This window comes from Molothrus aeneus, chromosome Z, assembly GCF_037042795.1.
Source record: "Molothrus aeneus isolate 106 chromosome Z, BPBGC_Maene_1.0, whole genome shotgun sequence".
In the NCBI taxonomy this organism is placed as follows: Eukaryota; Metazoa; Chordata; class Aves; order Passeriformes; family Icteridae; genus Molothrus; species Molothrus aeneus.
The window spans coordinates 23,869,785-23,891,354 of NC_089680.1; the positions used below are offsets into that span (position 1 = coordinate 23,869,785).

Consider the following 21,570-nt stretch of genomic DNA (forward strand, 5'->3'; position numbering starts at 1 on the left):
AAAGTGGCTATTGCCACCCTGATCTGGCTACTGCTCTTTTAGCAAAAGCAGGACAGAGAATATCCTGATGTTATAAAATGAATGTCTAACTTTGATTTAGGTGGATCATTTGGACAAAATGGCACCAAAAATTACTCATCTCCATTGTTTTTCTGATGTGGAACTGCTGAAGAATGGCAATTATGGGATCTATATTACTGCCAGGTCCCTGAGGGCATCTGACCCCAATACAGAAGATGACAAAATAATTTTTAAGATTTTGCGAGGTCCTCATTATGGCTACCTGGAAAATATAACAACAGGTGATTTCTTTTATAATCTCTATTTTGGGCCATACCAGACCAGACTTCAAACCCTACCCTGTTAATGTTTGCTTGATAGAATCAAAATTTCTTAGCAAACTTTGGGCAAAGTTTGACTGCAATAACAAAACTTTTACAATGAAACCTGAGTCTTAAGTTTGTTATGAATCCTCAAAGAGGTTCAGATAATTTTTAATAGCTGTTGAGAAACCTTTTTATTTCTATCAAGAAAAAAATAGATTAATATTGAACTTGGCCTTTTGATAAACAGGTTACACATAAAGAAATTGGCAGGGGCTTATAATGAACAGATATTGCTGTTTAGCTGTAAACCTGCATTTCTCAAAGTTCAGATTCTCAACTAAAAGAAAAGTTGAAAAGAGTCTATATAATCTACATGGTTCTTATTTGCAGGCTTTTGGTTCACGTGCATACAACTTGTCTTTCCTAGGTGGATTCATTCAGGAAGGATTTAGCCAAAAGGATTTAAACAGCAAAATCATACTTTATGTCATCAACAAATCACGAGAAGTGAATTCAGACAACTTGGAGTTTCAAGTGACAGATGCCAGTGGAAACTCTGCAGCACCCCAAAGGTAGCTCCACTCCTTGGTGACATGGGCTGTGCTGCACAGTGCTTGCCACCCCTTGGGGTAAATGAACAGGTGCTGGGCTTGAAGCCATGAAGACATGGACATAGCTACAAGTCAACCTGCCATTGCTTTTGTAAGAGTAGATATTTCTTCCCCTCAAGAAGGTGAAGCCTTCTTGAAGCCTTCTTGAAGCTCCACAAGGGTTGAGCTGCAGGTTAGACTGTGTCACAGTTCTCAAGGGCATTCAGGGCTTCACCAAGAAACATAATGCATTTAGTGGTGTTGGGCATTTGGATATCTGAGATGCTGCATGCTGAAGGATGGGACTACAGCTTCATGAACATGGTCCTGCACCTGCAGGTCACTCTTGCCCTTAGCTGAAGGCAGTGCATTTTTCACAAGCTTGAGATTACAGTAGACGAGATGCTCTCAAATGACAAAGCTATGAGTGACATATTTCTGCAAAAGAAAACTGAAAGAAGGTGGAGAGCACACAGCACTTTTGTCATCCACTGCATGTACTAGGCATACCATCCAATATCTCCTTGTGACATAGCATAAGCCTCATGTAGAGAAATTAGAATATCATCTGAACTGGGCTTTGATGATAAAAGCCAGAAGTGCAAGTAGCTCTCCAGTAGAGGCAATGCTTCTTTTTATTCCTGAAAATAGGGCTAAGTGTTCAACCAACTTATTTAATCAGAAAAAAATTGAAAAAAAAAAAACCAAAAAACCCAATATGCTTTTTCTGGCCTAAAACGGCCACTCACAAACCAGGACTCATGGTGAAGCAAGAGAAGCAGAGAGCTGTACCCAGGGGCAGAGCACTTCCCTGCACACTGGAGAGAAGACAGGGACTGAGCTGAGCTGGAGGCAGCATTTAGGCAGTTATGTGCTGTGCCAAAAGATGTCCCCATACACAAACACATCTGAGCATGGACAGCCCAGCTGCTCTGTGCTGGCTTGCAGATGAAAAATCACAATTATGTGATGCCACTTCACGGAAAATGCAACTCCTTTTAAATGAATGACAGTGCATAGCACAGCTTTAGGAGAAGAGCAAAGAAAAAACTCTTTTGCAGAAAATAGGTGTTTCAGTGAAGTTATCTGCTAGTAGACCAAAGGGGAAGTTTAGTGAAAAAATAGCATTTTAATATTGGATTTAAAAGCTTGTGAGGTATTTTTTCAATTTAAAGTAGTTATCAACTAATGATAACTGTTTCAAAATGCACAATTTATTGTTCATGTCCCAGCTTTTATTTGAATGCTGCTGGACTACATCTGGCACATCCATTCTCTTTAGCAAAAATAAAGCAAATCAGCTTCCAAATGGGTTTCCCACAAAATCAGCATCAGATGGTAGAGGAGGACAGGAGAGAACTTCCACTGGTGATAGAGCTAGTCAGCTGTGAAAGGACTAGAATTTTGTATTAGTAAAGTACAAATTGTAAATAGCTCAGCTTATTTTCCTTCTTTGGAATCTCATTCATCCTTCTCTGACTCTTACTAATTTTTATTACAGCTCTAAAAAAGGAAAGATCTTTATTTCTGATCCTGTGCAGCACACAGTCTTCTGAGGTTCAGACACTGCCCCCATCCTCCATAAAAAAATCTAAAATTCAGTGCATAAGACACCTGGAATCAGATAGGGTAAATGTTGAAGAGTGAAGTGTGCCGAGTACTAAAGTAAGGGAAGAAGAGAAGTCCCTTGCACAGAGGCAGAAAAGTCCTAGAAAAGTCCTCCTCTGTGTGCTACAGGAGGAGAGATAGAGGATACATGAAGGCAGATGGGTGGAAAGGAGGATATTGCTGAGGAAAGACTGGGGAGTGAGAGTATAATAAAACCACAAGGATAAAGGCAGCCAGGATAAACAGTGATAACTTGTCTAGGCCTATTGTTGTAATGGACAAACTGCCCTTCTCAAAGTTACTGCAGAATCCCTCTGGCTGTAAAACAAGGCTCAAATGTGGCTTAGGGTACATCAGGACTAGTCTGGAAGATTTATTACTGCCTCTTCCTAATCAGTTAAATCACACAAATATGTTGATTTGGAGACAAAGACTCAGTATGTGTATTGGCTAAATCAGCAGTCGGGAGAGAAGGCTCCTTGAGCAGCAGGGGCTGAGGGCGGCTGGCCGGGTGGCTTTGCTCTAAACACACATTCCTTTCTTTCCCACAGATTGGAGCTACGGTGGTCTCGAATTGAAATGCTACAGACTGAATATGAGGTGTGTGAAAACACAGGAGTAGTGTCTCTGAAAATCACCAGGGCAGGACACCTGGGGGAGTCTGCCTTTATAACTGTGAAGGTAAAGCCAAAAGCCAACAACCTAACTTAATAATAATAAGTACAGCCTGTTATTTTATTCCTCAGATATAAATATAATTCCCTAATCATCAAAGAGGCCATGTGATTCAATCCATACTTACTGGGACATTGTCCCTGCTACTATAGATGGCTGAAACACTTATGACAAAATTTCTTGAGTTTTAAGTAGAAATGTTAATTAACCAAACCTGGAATATCTTGGAGCAGCGTTTCAGTTTTGATGAAAAAACAGAGCAGGCAGTTTCCTCTGGCACTGTGCTCAGAAGCTTGGTTTCCAGGATCCACCACTTTAAAATCCAGGTTTTGGGCAATCTAGGGCCCTTGGGGCTTTTGTTTTGCCTTCTCAGGCTTGAGGAGCCCAGGACGTATAGGTACTGCAACTACACAGCCATGGCAGCCTTCTCCATTTCACCCCCTACTGCCCACAGCCAAGGGAAATTCCCCTGTACCTTCAATGACTGCCTCTGTCTTATGTCAAAAAGACTAGACTGAAAGCTGCAGGCTATAATTTTGTAAAGCAGGTTTTGTGCAACTTGCCTTCACAAATTATATCTTTCCTCACAAAAAGGAAATTCCAGTATTTTATCAGCTCCCCTTGCTAGAGAAATACCATTTTTCCCCCTCAGAGCTTCTCAGGATTATACCCCTAATACAAAACATAATTTTGTTTTTCTTCTACTGAAATGAGTGGGAATTTTGCTAATGATGCCCTCAGGGAACATCTCATCCTACCCTTCACAGACTTTGGTGATTCTACTCCAGCAGTCACTTGAAGAAACAGACCAGTGAAACTGATTCCAGCATCAAGAGCTGGAAACATCCACAGTACGGAAACTGGTGTCCTCTGGTGCCTCCTGTGAAATTTCAGGGAGTTGCTGGAATCCCTATATTTACATATGTAGGGTTCACATCTATTCTAATGAGTCTTTGGGAGTGACAGAAGGCTCTGTGCGAAAAAGCTTATTTCAAGATATCACAAAGAGCCAAATAGGAAAACATGGCCAAGATGTTGCTGCTCTTCTGAGATGACAGGATGTGCTTTTTCAGGAACCAGGTATGGCAGGGTCCCCAGGCATGGTGAACAGCAGTGTTACCTGGTGTTTCAAATAGCAATCTCAGAGGGGAATTAGCAAAACTATAAGATAGGGATTTTTTTTAATGATTAATTTTGTAAGCCATAAGCAAGAACAGAATGACAGTTGCACAGAAGAAGGTTTATTCTTCAGCTCTTTATCTTTTTACCCAGTCTATGTATGGGTTGGCCTGTCTATTTGAGACATGCAAAGTACCTTCTGGATGCAGCAGAGTGCAGTGGTTTGGTGAAAAGAGTCACAGTGTAGTATTTACTGTTTGATTTCTTCTCAGGTCAATGAAATATCTGCTAGGCTGGGAAAGGACTTCACAGTGACTCCGTCCAAGCTTGTTCAGTTTGATCCAGGTATGAAATAGTGTACTGAGTAATTCTAAAATTAATTCACTGATTTTAGAAGAGCAACCTCTTGCTTTGGAGAGTGAAATCTATTACATATCTATAGCTAGAGAAGCTGAATAGTATTTAAGACTTGAGCTTATTTTTTGGAAGTACTGTGAGCTTCTTTAGTGAATTAGTATCCTTATTATTTGGCATGAGATTTCCCACAGTCTTTTACTTTTGTTACAATATCAAAAGTGCTGATATGATGTCTCCTGATCCCCCAACAACTAGGCTGGATAGTACTCACCCTGAGCTGAACTGTGGGATGCTTTAAGGACTTCAGTCATTATAGGTAAAGCCGCAGACACAGGTCAAATTTAGACAAAACTGAGAACAACTTAGGTTTTTCAAGATGTCCAAGGCCCTATTTCATTCACATACAATCCTGAAGTTACCCAGTAAAGACAAGGAAACAAGAAAAAACAATGGTAAGATTTGCCTAAATGGTTGCACTTCCATCTAACATGGTTTTTGATCCATTTGCAGGTATTTTAAATAACTGTTCCATCTTTAAAGTTAAACTTTTCAGATACAAACTCTATGATACATTTTCTCTTGAAAATCAGTGGAAGTCCTAAATAAATGTATTGCAGTGAAATTTTGCACATCTACAGCAGCATTTTGTTACAGTGTATGCACTTCAACTGAATCATCATTGACCAGGAACGAATTCAAACTTAACGTTATTTGGAAGAACAGCAGGAGTCCAGTCAGTCAGTAGGAGCACAATAGCATACACAATCTACTCCACTCTAGCTGCAGACATGTTAATTAATCTATTTCTTTGACACCCTGATTGATTGAAATAGCACTTAAAGAGTAATTAAAATGTTTATTTCTGTTAGGAGTGTCAACCAAGATGTGGAATATAGCAATTACCTATGACGGATTAGAGGAAGATGATGAAGTCTTTGAAGTGGTTCTGAACTCCCCTGTGAATGCTGTTCTTGGCACACGGACAAAAGCTGAAGTGAAAATTTTGGACTCAAAAGGAGGTATTCTCTTTTGATCTTTGTGACTAAAGAGGTGGGACAATCTTGGCTGAATAGCTACTATTTTCAACCATGAGTTGTTCCTAACACTCACCATTAGACCAAACTGCCTAAATTATTTTTAGAGAAAACAGGCTTGACACTTGCAGACTCTTTTTTCTCTCACAAAATCATATGCATCCTCCTAGGAAACACAGGATGAGAAAAGCAACGAGTACAAAACAAGAAACATGCCAGGAAAGAAACCACTTTTCATAACAACATGAGTTCAGTTTGCATTTACTAAAGTGGGGAAAATTGGGTTTAGATCCATTAGGTTTTTTCCCCGTTATTATTTAGTTGTTACACACCCTCTAAAAGAGATTTACTCTTCTCTCAAAAAGTAATGTAGCAAATTAATCCATCTCTTAGCAATATATTTTCCAAGACTTAAAAAGCATAGTCCATAATTCACAGCAAATAGTTTAGTCTTTGAAGACTGCATTATCATATTTTTCAGTGATCAAATGTGGCGTGTCTGAAATCAGACCAAAAAGGAGCCAATTGTAGAAACAGAATCATAGGAAAACGGTAGAAAAATAGAAATAACTAGAAAAGCAGTTGCAGCCTCCGACTGCTGAAGAGTGTCTCTTCTGCTGGTGTTTAGTGAAACAATATTTAAAATATACATATTGCAATGAATTAGGCTTCATGTTACAAAAAGACACTTTAAAATTTCAAATTTGTCTTCTAAATATTCCTATTGTAAATCAGGACTTAATTGATGCAGCGACTTCATTGAAACAACAGTATCCTGGATTTCCAAGAAGCTTCTCTGGAGATGATGGAAATATCATCAATGGTAGTTAAAGATACCTGTATATTCATGGCCAAAAACCCCAGCACTTCAAAGCCCAGTATAAGAATGAAAGCAGGTGTTTTCAGCAGATGCTTGGTTGAATTCTGACCCGTGGGTAGACAGATGCATCACATATAAAATCTTACTTATAGAGATAGTAGTTGCAGTTATAGTCATAGATAACCCCAGAAATGAGGGTGACTGAACAAACAGCAAATCAACTACTTCAAGTGAAAGAATCATCCAGCTTTTAAGGAAAAGCTGTTTATGTGCCCATGTGAACATGACCAGTATTTGCTCATGCACTTAAAGCTGACCATCTGCCATTTTCTATGCTTTCAGGTCAATGCAGCTATTCCCATTCTTCTGGCCAAAGCAAGCATGACTTCTGGGGGAGACACACGCTGTTTCCAGTTTCCTCAGGCTCCTCATCACCTTCCAGGCCTGGCAATGTTTCCTTGGAAAGGATCCCACTGCCTCCCTCCAAAGGGATGAGAGGGCATGGAGGGGATCTGTGGCAGGAGCACAGTTTGGCGAATCGGTCACGGACCAGGCTGAGAGTAACTGGAAATGGCAGAATAGTAAGACACTTCTGTAGTTCAGTGATGAACTGATTTGTGAATTTATTGTGATGTGACATCTTCATTTAACTGTCATTTTTGTAGCAATTCGATCTGACCACACAGTAACTATAAACTACATGAGTTTGCTCTGAGTCAGACCTGGGGCTATTTAAAAAAAACTGTAAGGAAAAAGCCAAAAAACAAACCAAACATTTTGGATCCATGTATGCAAGAGAGGAATAAAATCAAGACTTGGGGGAGGAAACAGGCATGAAGCAACTTCAGCAATTATGAAACTTCCAATCTTATAAAAATTATGGGTAAGTTAGAAGTTGGTGGAACTAGGCAAATGTATAGAAGCTGTGCATCTGGTACTGAAGTTATAAAGCTGAAAATACTGTTAGCTTAAACAGGGAATAGTTAATTAAACCTTTTCCACTGATTCTCCTGCTTAAGCTATATTGATTTAGTTAGGTATTCAATAACTTTCTGCTATTGTGACCTTAAAAATTACAGGAATCTATTTTTATGAACACTGAGCATTACACCTGTAATCTGTGCTTTTTAATGGCTCCTTTCAGAAATGATGTGCTTCTATACTAAAAGAGAAAGAACTAAACCAAGACATGCTCTGCATGATGTATAACATAGTAGTAAATGTTGCATAAAGTCTTGTTTCTATAATACATGAACATACCCATCTCATTCTGCTGTTCTGTGTTTTCCAGGTTCCTCCTTCATCTGTATTTAGAAATGAAACAGATGTGATTTTCAAAGTAAGAGTATTAGGGGTGTTGGTTGGATATTTCCATGATTTCTTTCTGATTCTGCTCTTTCCAGGCTTTATCGCTCCTAAAAATTTGTTATGCCTAATACTTTATTTTTCTATCTTTCTTTTTCTTTGGTGTAATTTCCCTTTATTTGTGATAATTTGTAAAATAATTAATTTTTATTATTTTTAATTTAGTTTAAAGAAACTAAATCAAAGAGCTGCTTGTGTAAACTAACTGTTTCTTTTCCTCTCCTGTTCTTGTGTGATACTGTAAAATGAAGTATCATGGGATTGTATCACTCAAAATAGAGGATGACACCTCCTCAGCTGAAACCAACAAGAAAGCACAACCACAGATAAATGTAATCTCCTCTAGGAAGACAGAAATCCCACTGGCTGATAAGGCAGAACTTGCAGCTGAACCAAGATCAAGACATAAGGTATGAAATCTTTTTTCCATGGGAATTTTCACCATCTGTTTTCAGTCATGTTGTTTTCCAAAATGATTTAACACCTAGAAGAGTTTTCATGGCAGACAATTTTAATATAAGACCTAATTAATCTGTTTCATTTCACTTGTTTTGTGTAATTATTTTCCTTCAAATATTCAAATGACATTTTCTCTTTCCAGGACATTAAATCTTTTCAAAAGGCTTGTACACCAGATTTAAAAGGTCTCTTGCATTATGAAGAAAGCACACAGAAGTTATTTCAGTGTGATGGGATATCATGGAAATTCTGGAATTCCCAAAGCAAGGTAAAAATGTAGCAATGTGTAGGTATCTACATCAGAGCATGGAGTCTAGGATTGGTGATACCCTAAAGCAGAGGACCTGTTATTTACTTGAAAAGGGCACAAATGTAAACCAGATTCAGGTTTGCTTTCAGCAGAAACAAAAGTTTCCCAGGAATACGATGAGGACTTGACTGCTGTGGTTGCCTTTTCTCTCTGTCATCCACAGGTGCTCCTGGACAAACCACATGAGCACTAGTGTTGTGGTGCTTGGGGCAATGGGGATGTAACACAGTCAGTGAATGAAGTATGTGGGAGAAAAGGTGGAATTTAGTAAAATAAGCTTACTTAGGTATTCTGTAAACATACTTTCCCCCCACCACTTAAGATGTCATGCTGAATTTTAATGCACTGCTTTCCCTGTACAGAGTACAGGAGACAGAAAATGGTGCCCAAACTAATACAAAGTCTTTAGAAGATTTTTGGAAGTGAATCCTACTGTCACCATCAAAACTACTAATTATAAACTGTAGGATCCTCTGTCAGGCTTTATTTGTTTAAATCTTTTAAGCAATGCTCTATCTTTATTTATAGACACCAAAGCTCATGCTTGGTTTAATTCTGTGCACACTAGTGCACAGACTATCTGTGCACAGACAGAAGTCTGCTTTACCTCTTCCTCTTTTATTTTAGGAGGTAACTATGAAGAAATGTCCCTCTGGATGGACTTATCATGAGGGCAGCTGCTACTTCCTGGTAGTGAATCACAAGGTCACCTGGAACATTGCTGCTCAGGCTTGCAGAGATCAGTAAGAGACCATCATGCATTTGCTGTACAGTGCTGTTGCCCTGAGATGAATGCTGCTCTTGAGACCAAATTTATTTGGATAAGCCAAGCTTTGGCTGCTCTGCACAGCTACCCCCAAAACTGCACAAATCCTGGGATTCAAACACAGTGGACGATAGAAATATTAGTCTCATAATGCTTCAGGTGGTTGTTTCCCAAAGCTGTCCATCTGCAGTGAGGATATTTTTCTAATGGGAGAGTTAGTTTGGGAGAAGAGAAACTCAGAGTCAGTAGAGATTCAGAATTTATTCCTCTCTAACCCACCACTTCATTGGCACTACCTCCTCTTGATATAGGAATGGTAAAATATAGCCAGCTCCTGTGTGCCTCACTGTATTCTTCTGAAGATGCAGCTTTGAAGATTCTGTAACTATTTGAAAACTTTTACATTCAATTTAACAGCGCATTTCTGACTTTTTAAGGATATAACAACAACAACAACAACAACAACAGTAACAACAACAATAGTAATAATAATAATAGCTGTCTCAAAGTAGGAGACAAAAAGCCTGTCAGTCTTGTTTTCTAGATACATGTTTGAGATTTTGGTTTTAGATGTATTAGGTTAGCACTGGAAAAAAATTTTAGCCATGATATCATGTAGCTTGTCCAAGGATAGATATGCTCTGTACCTTATCCTGAATTGTGAGCACCAGGTTGGAAACCAATATGAAAAATAGGAGGGGCTTAAACAGACCTCTCCATTACTCTAGACCTCTCCATTACTCGAAAGGAAAATTGAAATGGGGAAGAGTGGGAAACGATAGAAACAGCGTATGTTCCTAAAGTAATGGAAGGACATGCTGAACAGTAAATCATGGCCAAGCATGCATAACAAGCATTGATTCATTCCACTTAGTTATGCCAGATTATGTTGTCTTGGTAACATGCAAAAGAGAAGTCTTGATACTACTACCTCCCAGCTGATGGAAGATATTTTTTATTAAAATGTAAATGTTATGTCCTCTTGTGAGCTGACCCTAAATATTGTGTTAATACTTGGTTTACTTACAATTTCAGCTCCTGAAATTTTTTGTTATTATCTGCTTTTATAATGCTACTTGTTAACAAGCAATGCTATAAATTGTGGGTTTTTTTCTGAAGGCTTCAATAGTGAATTGATCTCTTGGAACCAAATGTCACTCTTCTGGGAGGTGTTTCCTATCTTCTAAAAGAGTGTGGTCTTTGTGACCCATATTTTTTGTAAGTGGTAGCTTCTTGATAGTGTGCAATGTAGATACTAAACTGAATAAAAGTAAATAAATGTAAACAACAGTAACTAAAGGACAGTGTTAAAAAAGCTACACAGAAAATCAAGGCATATCACTGAATCCAGAAGGAAATGAATCCTAGGGCAGTGCTAATTCAATTAATGTCATACTAGCATAGACTAAGGAAGATTTATCCTAGTAAATGGAGTACTCCTTGCCTCCATCTGGAACTAATTTACAAAAGTACAGCTCCAGGAACACGCTAAAATGTGGTAAAAGAACATAACTTATTAAATTTTATTTTGTGCTTTTCCCCAGCTCCTCCAGCAATCATCACCACCACTAATTGTGGTGTTTCTGTTATTAATACGGATTCTATTGACATTTAAATGTTTCCAACAGGGAAATAAAACTACCATGGAGGTCAGCCCTCAATTTTCAATAGATCAACAAACTAGATATTAAATGAAAATATTAGAATTGACTTTCAGTAAATCAGCCAACTTTCATGAAAAAAGAATAATTTTTTACTGCTACAAAAAATGGCATAATTTTAAACTCCTATCCATTTCTCTTGCTAGAATTTTTCTATTATGCAGAAAAGGAAAAAAGAGCCCAAGCATTGTTGAAGTTGATTCACTAACAGTCTCCTGCCCTACCCTTTTTGAGACAATCTTGCAATTTTGAGATGATGGACTTGGGAACAGGCTATACAAAAAGTATACAGAAGTTGGCAGGCTAAAAAGTGTCTGGACAAGGGCCACAAAGTTGATCAAAGGACAGTAAAGCCTGCCATGTGAAGAAAGAAGGCATAGGTGAGCCCTTATCACTGTATTTAAATATTTAGAGGGTGGCTAAGAAGAGGATAGAGACTTCCTTTTTACTAGGAGTCACATAGAAAAGATGAACAGCTACGAGAACAAGTTATTCCTGGGAAGATTCCAAGTACACACAAGGGAATTTTTTTTTAACTGTGAGATCAGCCATTAGAAGAATCTCCCCAGGGAGATAGCAGATTCCCCAACATCAGACATTTTCAAGGTTTAGCTAGACTGAGGGCTGGCCCATCTTGTCTCGACTGTCCTTTTGCCAGATGATCCTTAGAGTTCCTTCCAACATGATAGTTTATGACTCTATTCCATCACAGTAATGCTATTTGTTGTGGAAGCAGTTGTTGTCTAGACATAAGTACATATGCATGGGCTAATGCAGGCCTGTTTGAGTTTATATTGATATACATTGTATGCATTTGTTGCAGGTGGTATACAAAACTTTTCTTTAGTTTCTGTGTTCAAGGGTAGAAGCAGACAAAAATAAGTGCTTCTCTTGATTCTAGTTTCTATATATCAGTGTTAAACTGGGGATGGGGGTACAGGGAAATCTCTGTTAATTGCTGGGAAAATCTTGCACTATTTCTAACCATTCTCCAATTCACTGGAGAGAAAGGCGGTTTAAGAACTCATTTCTCTAGCTTTGTTTGTATGCATGAAGAGACTCTTGGCAACGTGAAGAGGAGCATCTGGGGGATATTATGGCTGAGTGATCCCACAGCAGTCTGATTTAGAAGCAATTTTGATGATTTATGCCACAGCTCTTGTTTATCCAATAGGAACATGTCCTCCCCAAGGGTCAGCACAGCAGGGCTCACTTGTGTGTGAGATGGTTTCACTGCTGACACTGAAGTTCTCCCATCCTGCATAGATAGAACCCACAGTTGTGTCTTTTGCCTTGTTAGTCATATTATACCCTTATCTTTTTTGAAGTCGAACATTTAATTGAAGCTCAAATATTATTAGGTTTCAGGTCCTTTACTGCTAGCTGTGTAAGGCAGGACATGTTATTTTGTTTGAACAGCTACATATGGCCCCAGTCCTTCAGAATGACAGGCAGAACCCCATCTAAAGTAATAGATTAGATACTTCATGATGGCTCAGTGTTCCCTAGGAACATCAGTCCTCTTCTAGGACTGGTTCTCTAAGCGACTGGTTAACTCATATTATTGTGTGTGATTCCAGCAGAGGAATCCAGGTACCTAGAGTAATTTTAAAGGCCTTGTGTATGCTGTCTGGCTTTCAACTGCCAGTCTGGAAGTGCAGGGCTCCTGCAAGCTCTGCATCATGTCTGCCACTCTCATCTGAATGTTCTGAAAGATAAGAGGTGTTGTAAGCAACACTAGACACCTATTTCAAGGCATCAGGATAACTCCCTAGGTGACCAAACAAAAGACTGAGATAAGCACAGTCTTTCAGTCACCCCCCACACCCTTCAATATCAGTATAGGACACAGATTTACTACAGCAGTTCAAATAAAATGTTGTGTCCCATGGAGACCTTCATACTTAGTCAAGTGTGCTTTTGCCATTGTTAAATTTACCAAAATGGTGCAAGACTCTTAAATGCATCAGGCAATTTAATAGAAAATCAGTAAAGTCTTTGTGCTAAGTATTTTCCATATAATATTTCAAGGTCAGTAGCTACCCAAAATGTTTCCATAATTTGTGCAACTTCTCTAAGATAAAGGATGCTTTTGACTCAATAACAAAAATTATAAAGCATGCAGGAACAATTTTAAATAGATGGTTTAGCACAGAAAAAAGTGATGTGTGTGAGTTTGTTGTGGCTTCTTTTGGTTGGTGTTTGTTTTTTGTTTTGTTTGGGTTCTTTCCCTAATAAGGCACAATAACTCCTTATCTTGACTAATTTACATTAGGAAGTGTTAGATGCACACTCCATAAATAACATTATCTTGTAATTTCCGGTGTCTGATCCTATGCCTCAAGGTTCAGTGAGTAACATTATGGAAGTGCTATGTTCTTTCAGGATGGTTTTCCCTAAAATACACAAGCCCCCTAAACAGGTATAACAATTAGAACAGTTGTTCTCTCTTCAGTAATGTGTTTGTGAAGCTGTACTTAAAAAGCACTCCTATAGAGAAAAGATTAGGTTAAATTATAATTATTGTAGTGCTTTCCTTTCACAGTGATGAAGACTCTCCCTGGTATGTGAAGTCTGAAACTGTTATTGCTCAGACTACGCCTGTATGTCATAAATGATAGAGCAGTTACTGACACATATTGATGCTCTTTGGTGCATAATGCTTTATGCTCACCTAAAGTAAATTACTTAGTTCCTGGGTTTTGAGTGTCCTTAAGCAGAACCCAGATAAAATGCTCTATTTTTGTTCTTGTTCACCTAGTAGTATACCACAGAAACTGCTGTGCAAACCTCTTCTCAGGTCCATTTGGTCAGTGCAAGCCCCTGGGAGGCAGAATGGAATCCTGCTGCTGAAGCAGTTAGCTTGAGAGGAGAACCTGAATTAGCTATGCCTGCTTTCCTGGACTCTGTCTGTAGAAGAAGATGGAGTATGAAAATTCCTGACAGTGTTTGTTAGTGTAACAGCTTTGTTCCTAGCTCACCAGAGATTCTGTGCCTGGCAGACTGGCCCAGAAGAGTGGAAGCCTGTCCCAAGGGTGGAACAGGCACATCTCACCCTGATGAGAGGCAGAGCTAAGCTCGGCTGACACCTTCACTGGGTGCAGTTTTGGGGGCCTCTACCACAGAGGGTGCACAATCCTGACTGCTACCAGACAGTTCTGAGGCTGTTCTGCCACACCTTTAGTTGAGGAGAGTGTACACAGGTGTCAGTGTGAACCTTTACAGGCTGTTCTCTGGTGGCCCAGGAACTCAGAGTGCTCCTGATGGGCCTGTTGTTACTGCACAGTGCCTGCCCCAGGGCAGCTGTGATTGCACAGGCAAGGGCTAACACCCAGCTGACCTGCTGGCCTTGGCAGATCCACTGTGCAGCATGGAGCAGAGGGCAGCTCCATGCCCTTCTGCTTTGGTTGGCCTGCAGGGATAATGGAGGAGGACTTTGCAGCAGGAGCATCCCCCCTCAGAAACACAATGAATTTATTTCATATCCTGGCTCTGTGGGCCCAGATTAAGGAATGGTCCAGATTTTCTGTGGTATGGACTGTGCAGAATATTGTGGACTACTACTTTGAATTCTTCTCATGTAAATTTTTCCTGCTCCCTTTGTGTGGCATCATATGAAATCCATGGGATCAGTACTCTTAGAAGACATACAGGGCAATAACAGGGAATGGAGCTCCAAGCATGGATCTTTAACTAGGCAGCATGCTTAATGGTGGGCTTTCACTCTAACATCTGCTCATGGTATCCATAGTGAGCTCAAGTCTGCCATGCCATTCTTCAGGCCTGGTTGCTTCCCCAGCTCCTAAAGAAGAGAGTTATCACTTCATCTGGAGCAATAGTGATCTTCTGTCTCTGTTATCTGGCAAAAGTAATGAAATTAGTAAAATCCTTACAATACCATTTACTTATTCTGATGTTAGAAAAGTTTTTTTCCCTCTCTTAAAATGTTTTTATGAACAGCGTTGCTTGCTCTGGCCCTATCAACTGTCACCCAGGATATTCTGGGAGGCTGAAGGGGTTGGCATCACTTTTAGACTGAGCAGCAGTCAGAAATATGGGACAAAATAAACGTCAGCACCAGATGTTCAGCATCAGAGGGATGGCAACACCAGGTGTGACATGTAAAAAGGTGATATACCAAGGCAGACACAAAGATGGATAAATAAGAAAGTGGAGCCACTGATGGCTGACAGTTCCCAGCAAATGTGAAGAATGACATTTGTCTCTTACTGACCAAAGATTTAGCCTGATCTTTAAATGGCTTAAGAATAGCCTGCTGGTGCTTGTGTGTTTGGTACTGGTTGGAAGACTTCTCAGTGGCAAGGCCACTCAGTGGCTAAAGTTTGCAAATCCTCCTTTGGAGCTGGCAAACTATAAGTACAAATGCAGAACAGAGCTTATGCATTGACTTAATTCAGAAATTGTCTGCTTAATACAAACCAAAATTTCTCTCCAATTTGAACTAAATGCATAGCCACTGCAGATAATCCTCTGAAGAATGTGCTGCTTTCCAGATACCAAATTTCTTGTGATGAACAACTGGGGGAACCCATGGGATACCTGCATTTACTGAGTGTAGGTTCACAGGAGGATGGAGAAACAGAATATCTCAGCTTGTTGAAGATGTTCTGTTTGAAAAGGATGAAAATGCAAAAAATAAAGGCTGGGGATAGAGGCAGAGGAAGGAAATGGAAGGGGGGGGAGGATAATGCAACAACCCGAATGTTGATTTTAGAGGATGTGTGTGTAATTTTGACAGGGGAGATTTAGATTAGATATAGTGAGAAGGGTCTTCACTCAGAGGGTGGTCAGGCATTGGAACAGTCTCCCCAAGGAAGTGGTCACAGCACCAACCTGACAGTGTTCAAGAAGTGTTAGGACAATGCTCTCAGGCACATTTTGTGGTTCTTGGGGCTGTCATGTGCAGGGCCAATAGCTAGATTTTGATGGTCTTTTCAGTCTTTTCCTACTCAGGACATTCTATGATTTTGGGATTCTATCATTACTTCTCAGAACCACATTACCACATAAATGTGTTATTCAAAGCTTCATTATTGTCAAAATATGATTTTAAAAAGATATCTCCTGCTCTACTACCAGATAGAAGAAGTTGTATCATTCAGTGGCTTGGATTTCAGTGTAGGAAGTTTATAATTTTATGGAAAATAAGGTATCAATAATTGTGCCAATAATTTAAAACACAGTTTGTGAGTATGAGGCACATATTTCCGGTATACATTTCCTTCAGTTGCCAAACTGATTTAATTTTTCTGTTAGAGAAACCAGATTAGGACTTTGGTTCCTCCCAGGTAATCCACAATTTTAAGACTTCATCTTCATGTAATTATTCCTTCATGCCAGTAAGTTGTGGTGTTCCTGTGACTCATTATTTATATGCTTTATAGTACAATCAACACCCATTGTTGATAAGTTGATTGGAGCTGTCTGTCACTCTGTGGAATGCTAATTACTCTGCCCTCTCTCGTTGAGCTTAGGTACCTGGGGAGTCTAACAAGTGTAGCTAATGAACAACACATGCAGTGGCTGTGGGACTTCAGTGGGAAGATGCCCTTTTGGATAGGCAAGTATATTGGCTGCAAGTTCCCCCTGCAGATTGCAGTTCCTGTGCATGTTGAAAAGCAGAAACTGCTGTAGCAGTTCAAGCCCAGTTTTCAAACACTGTATTGTTCTCATATTTCTGCTGCTTTATTATTTCAGTGCAAGGCATAAACCAAAAACCCATAATTTACCTGGCTACTTTTATAAGTCTTTATCAAAAAGATGTGTTTATCATGATGTCTATTGCTGGACTGTTTTTGCTTTGAAACCTTTCCTATTTTGACACAAGCTGAAGAAAATAGTTCCAGCTCCTACAATTTTATCTTATCTTTCTTTCAACTGTTACTTTATTTATCCCTAATTTAGCTTTTTCTTTTATTTTGTTTTAACTTAGATAATTATTTGTTTTACTCCTAATTTAATGGTGTTGTCTTGTGTTAGAAATCTTATGAATTAATTAGATGATAAGCTGAAGAATATTTCATCATATCATTTCAGATTTAGCTACTTCTTATTAGGCACTTAATATTTAATGATAAATAGAAAGAATTTGGATGGGTCTTAGTACCTCCTTTCTGTGAATTACTGCCTTAGCTCATATACAAGTGCTACTGCTTTTTTCGAACCTTGTTTCTGCTACACTGTCCTCAGTGCTGTTCTTTCTCTCTGATTCTGAACTGTGATAATCAGCTCTTAGTAATTTGCTGAGATGGACCTACTAGGTATACTAAATTAACTTAGAAAAATAGTTATTTTTGGATTGTGTTTAATGGTATCATAATTCTGCTAACTTGAAAGAAATAAACTTATTTGACAAAGATAAAGAGTAAAAGATTGTCGTGCCAATTATGGTCTCTCATAAGAAGACAAGTCATGTCTGAAATTATGCCATGCCTATTGGTCTTAGTAACTCAGAGGCTAGGGGAAAAGATATGTTTTCTATTGTATTAATTAACACAAACTAGTTTTACAACTGTTAATTTAAACAGTGTAAATCACGTCCATAAAGATCTGCAGTATTTTATATTCAGAAGAAATCTGAAGGCATCTGATGCTGCCCAGACTCCTTGCTATTTCAAATATCGAAAGAGAAGCCCATGAGGTCACAGACACACAATAGATGAAAGGAGAAAAAAACATTTTAGATATGCACTATTGCAGAGACGTGTACTTTCCTTTATTCATATGGCACTAACTGTGATTCAAGTGAACTAATTAAATCCTAAATTGTGTTTTGCTTGTTTTCTATCAGATGTTTTCTTTTCTCTCAGCATGCAACTGTATGCATTTTTTAATGAAGAACAACTTACAGAACAGCATAACTCTCTTGGCATCTGGCTCCAGTGACAATAAACACCACTGATTTGATCTTACTCATTTCACACAGGTTTGAATGACCAAGTCAATCCTGGACACTGGGAGTGGAATGGAGGAGAGCCTGTAACCTACATAAACTGGAGAAGAGGCTCCTACCACTTTTCAGTGAGAGGAAGAAATTGTGTATTTGTGCAGAAGCGAGGAAAATGGCAAGCAACTGACTGCAAGAAGGTCAAACCAAACAGCTATATATGTTCAAGAAAGTTGTAATGGATGGAGGATGTCTCTGAAAGAATATGGACATTCATGCTATTTCAGTATGTTAGCTGTATTAGAAAACCATTCTAATCATCAGCAAGGCTTATTTTATATGCTGCCAGAGGTGCAGATGCACTGGCAACTAATGAAGGTAAAGAGATCAGATGCAAAAACTAAGCCCAGGTTAAGGTTTTGAAATCTCCCCAAAGACTTTGATCTGTCACTTACTTATGAGTATTTTTATACCAAAGAGCTGCGTCTCAAGGCTTTCATCGCACTTCTGTGCAAATGTACTTTCTCTTTAAAGAAAGATTTAAAGAAATCTCTTTAAATCAATTGATTCGCTTGGCTCTTAAAGGAAGAGTTGTGAACTGCAGTTTTTCTCTGCAGTAACACAAAGAGGAATGCTGCTGGTGCTGGAAATAAAGGTAGACAGTTGCCTAAAACCAGATCTTCTGGGTGATGATGTGAGTGATGCCATGTAAGTACTGTACTGTTTGTTTGGTGGATACCCAAGTACATCTTACAAAAGTACCAATGGCTGGACATTGCCTGGTGACAGAGTACTAACAGGAACAAAGCCTTGTATTTCTTCTACCTCCCAAAGCTAGCTTCAGAACCTAATGGATCTGCCCATACAGAGTTGCATCTCTTTCACATTCCTAAGCAAAAATTTTCTTTTTTTTTTTTTCCTGGAACTGCAGGATGGTGGTGTAATTTTTAGTGTAATTAAATAATGGGACATCTCTAAATCAAATCTTACAGCAAATGATGATTTATTAAAAAAATATAAACTTAATCCTAGGATATTATCTGGGAATATTCATTGATACATGAATATCAATAGGATTTATATGTGTGTATAAACCAATGTAATCATGAGAGATATTTTGTAGTAAAGCAGCTATGGCTTTTGAAAAGTATTAATCTAAGTCCTTATTAGGGATTTTGAGGCTTTTAAAAATAATTTTTAAAAATCCAGATTTATTTCTAAGAATGGCTTAACACTCAGCAATTAATAGGAAAAAAACAGCTGGCCAGAACTTATTATTTTAGAAAAATACAGTTGCACTATAACCATTTTGTAACAATATAGTAGATTTATATTTGACCTGTCAAAAGCTTGCTTTTGGAAATTTTTACTGCCAGCCTTAAAATTACAAAAAAAACCCCCCCAAACCAACCAACCAACCAACCAACCAACCAACCAACCAACCAACCAACCAACCAACCAACCAAAAACCCCAAAAAGCCAACCAAACAGATAAAAAACCCCAAAACAAAACAAAACAAAACAAAACAACAACAAAAACAAACAAACAAAAACAAACAAACAAACAGAAACAATGAAAAACCCAAACAAAAATGAAATGAGGATCCAAGCATAGGCTTCCTAAAAAAAAAAAAAAATTAAAGCTCCTCTCAATAGGAGCCAGTGTGTGGCAGTTGGTTAGGAAGTGAGTAGGGTGAATTTGCCCTGCACCTCTGAACACTCATCCTTCCCATCTGCCTGCCTGCTGCTGGCAGTTGATCTCCCCTTGCTCATCTGTCCAGCCAGCCTCTGGATCAGTTTTGCAACAGAGCTGCAAAACCTCTTTCTCGGGTTACTCATAGCAATTTCTCAGTCCTGCAAGGGACAGACAGAGTAGAATCACCTCTGCTCTCTGAGCTAAAGGACACTGTTTCAGGGGTTATATCTTCCTCCTCTTTGCCTTTGTCATGCATGGGTTACTCATCCTTCCACCTTGCCTGTGACAAGTTATATCAACACCGTGAGCAGCTGAACAGTCTTTGTATATAGGAAAGAGCCTCCCTGAAAGGACTACTGCCAATAAATACGGGTGCATTGCAGAATCAGAGAAAAAACATGCTGGGGACAGAACCTCCTCGCCTTTTCTCTTGCTATTAACAGATGTAGACAAAAATATTTCCAGGATTTCTCTCTTTTTAAATTTTTTTTTAAAGGTAATAATTATGAGAAGGTTTTAGACACTTTTGCTAGACAGAAACTCTTTTGTTTAAGGAGTTTTCTAGGTCAACATAGATATGCTACTTGTCTCCAAGCCAAGTACTCCTGAACATCTGGGTTTAGACCTGATTTTATTCCTGAAATTTTTCATTACAGAAAAAACAAAGCATCTAAAAAAGCACTCAGTATCTTTTAGTGGTGTATTCTGGAATTCCAGGGAAAATTGACTGAGACATAAACTTTTATTTCTTTAGGGCCTTTTTTTAATAAAAGATGTAGAATTTATTGGTGCTAATTTGATAAAACCTATTGAGATTATTCAAATACCTCTCCCAATTATTTAATAAATTAATGATATCAACAGAGTGGGGATTTTGACAAAGGTGCTTGTTACTTGATCAGTAACTAATAAACGACTCATGCCATCTGACACAACAGTGACCTCAGGTTTGCTTTTGTGAGAGTATGGGAAATTTTCCCTTTTCTGTACTTCATTTGAACTACTTTATAGTGATTTCTGCACATGAAGATTTTACTACACAACAGATTTTTAGTTGTGCGAACTGCATGAGTTTACTGTCTTAGTTTTATCTAAAGCAATACACTAATGAAACTAAAATTCTTATATTGCAGACCAAGTATATTTCTGCCCTGAAAGGCTGCTGATTTTTTTTCCAATACAATTAACTGTTCCAAATATTTAACTAATAAATTTTATTTTTCCTGTCCTTAAATAGGTATTTCTTCACAGATCTTTACATCTTTTATTTTCATTGTTAGATACTAGAGTTCAAAGAACAAAGCATACTCAAATCAGAGAAAGCACAAATATTTTTTTTCTGTTGACACAGGAAATTATGGCTTCTAAGAAGTTTAGAAATGGATGGGCCTACAGTTCTGAGGAGCTTTGGGGATTTTCTAATCTTCAGCATTTTTGAATTAGATGCTGAGTAAACTCCAGGAAAAATCAGTATTTAGGGGATCAGCACTATGAGAAGTGATATGAGGAGTGTTTCAAAAGGCTGAAAATAAGAAAAAGGAGCATGTAAATTCTGGTGTTCACATATGGATGCCACACTTTCCGGATAAACAAAGGATTTACTTCACCAGAGCTATCCATAAATACATACTCAAGAGCAACAGAACCAAGATGCTAAGTGAAAAGAATCTAGCAGTTACATTAGATTTCTACACAGGGATGGGCTGTGTGAGCACTGTGTTTGCTTGTCACTTTTAACCACTTTCACTCCCTGTCATATATCTTTTAAATATGTCAATATTTCAAAAAATTTGACGGGGAGGTAGTTAACTCAAAGCCAATGATTGTGGAAAAAATGGTTAGGTAACAGGTCACAGGAGCACTTGTTCTGAACCAAA

At 38.6% G+C, this 21,570-nt stretch overlaps 1 protein-coding gene across 1 annotated transcript in view; it reads left to right on the plus strand.

The window, feature by feature from the left end:
- FREM1 (FRAS1 related extracellular matrix 1) overlaps nt 1-18,236 on the plus strand; it is a 56,557-nt gene extending 38,321 nt beyond the window's left edge. The window contains exons 25-36 of the mRNA XM_066569418.1: nt 101-302; nt 754-898; nt 3,076-3,205; nt 4,591-4,663; nt 5,545-5,694; nt 6,872-7,110; nt 7,821-7,868; nt 8,146-8,304; nt 8,496-8,621; nt 9,291-9,406; nt 16,586-16,671; nt 18,037-18,236. Of these exons, the coding sequence (XP_066425515.1) occupies nt 101-302; nt 754-898; nt 3,076-3,205; nt 4,591-4,663; nt 5,545-5,694; nt 6,872-7,110; nt 7,821-7,868; nt 8,146-8,304; nt 8,496-8,621; nt 9,291-9,406; nt 16,586-16,671; nt 18,037-18,236 (1,674 nt within the window). The remainder of the gene's footprint in view (nt 1-100; nt 303-753; nt 899-3,075; nt 3,206-4,590; nt 4,664-5,544; nt 5,695-6,871; nt 7,111-7,820; nt 7,869-8,145; nt 8,305-8,495; nt 8,622-9,290; nt 9,407-16,585; nt 16,672-18,036) is intronic.
- Nucleotides 18,237-21,570: the final 3,334 nt, after the last annotated feature.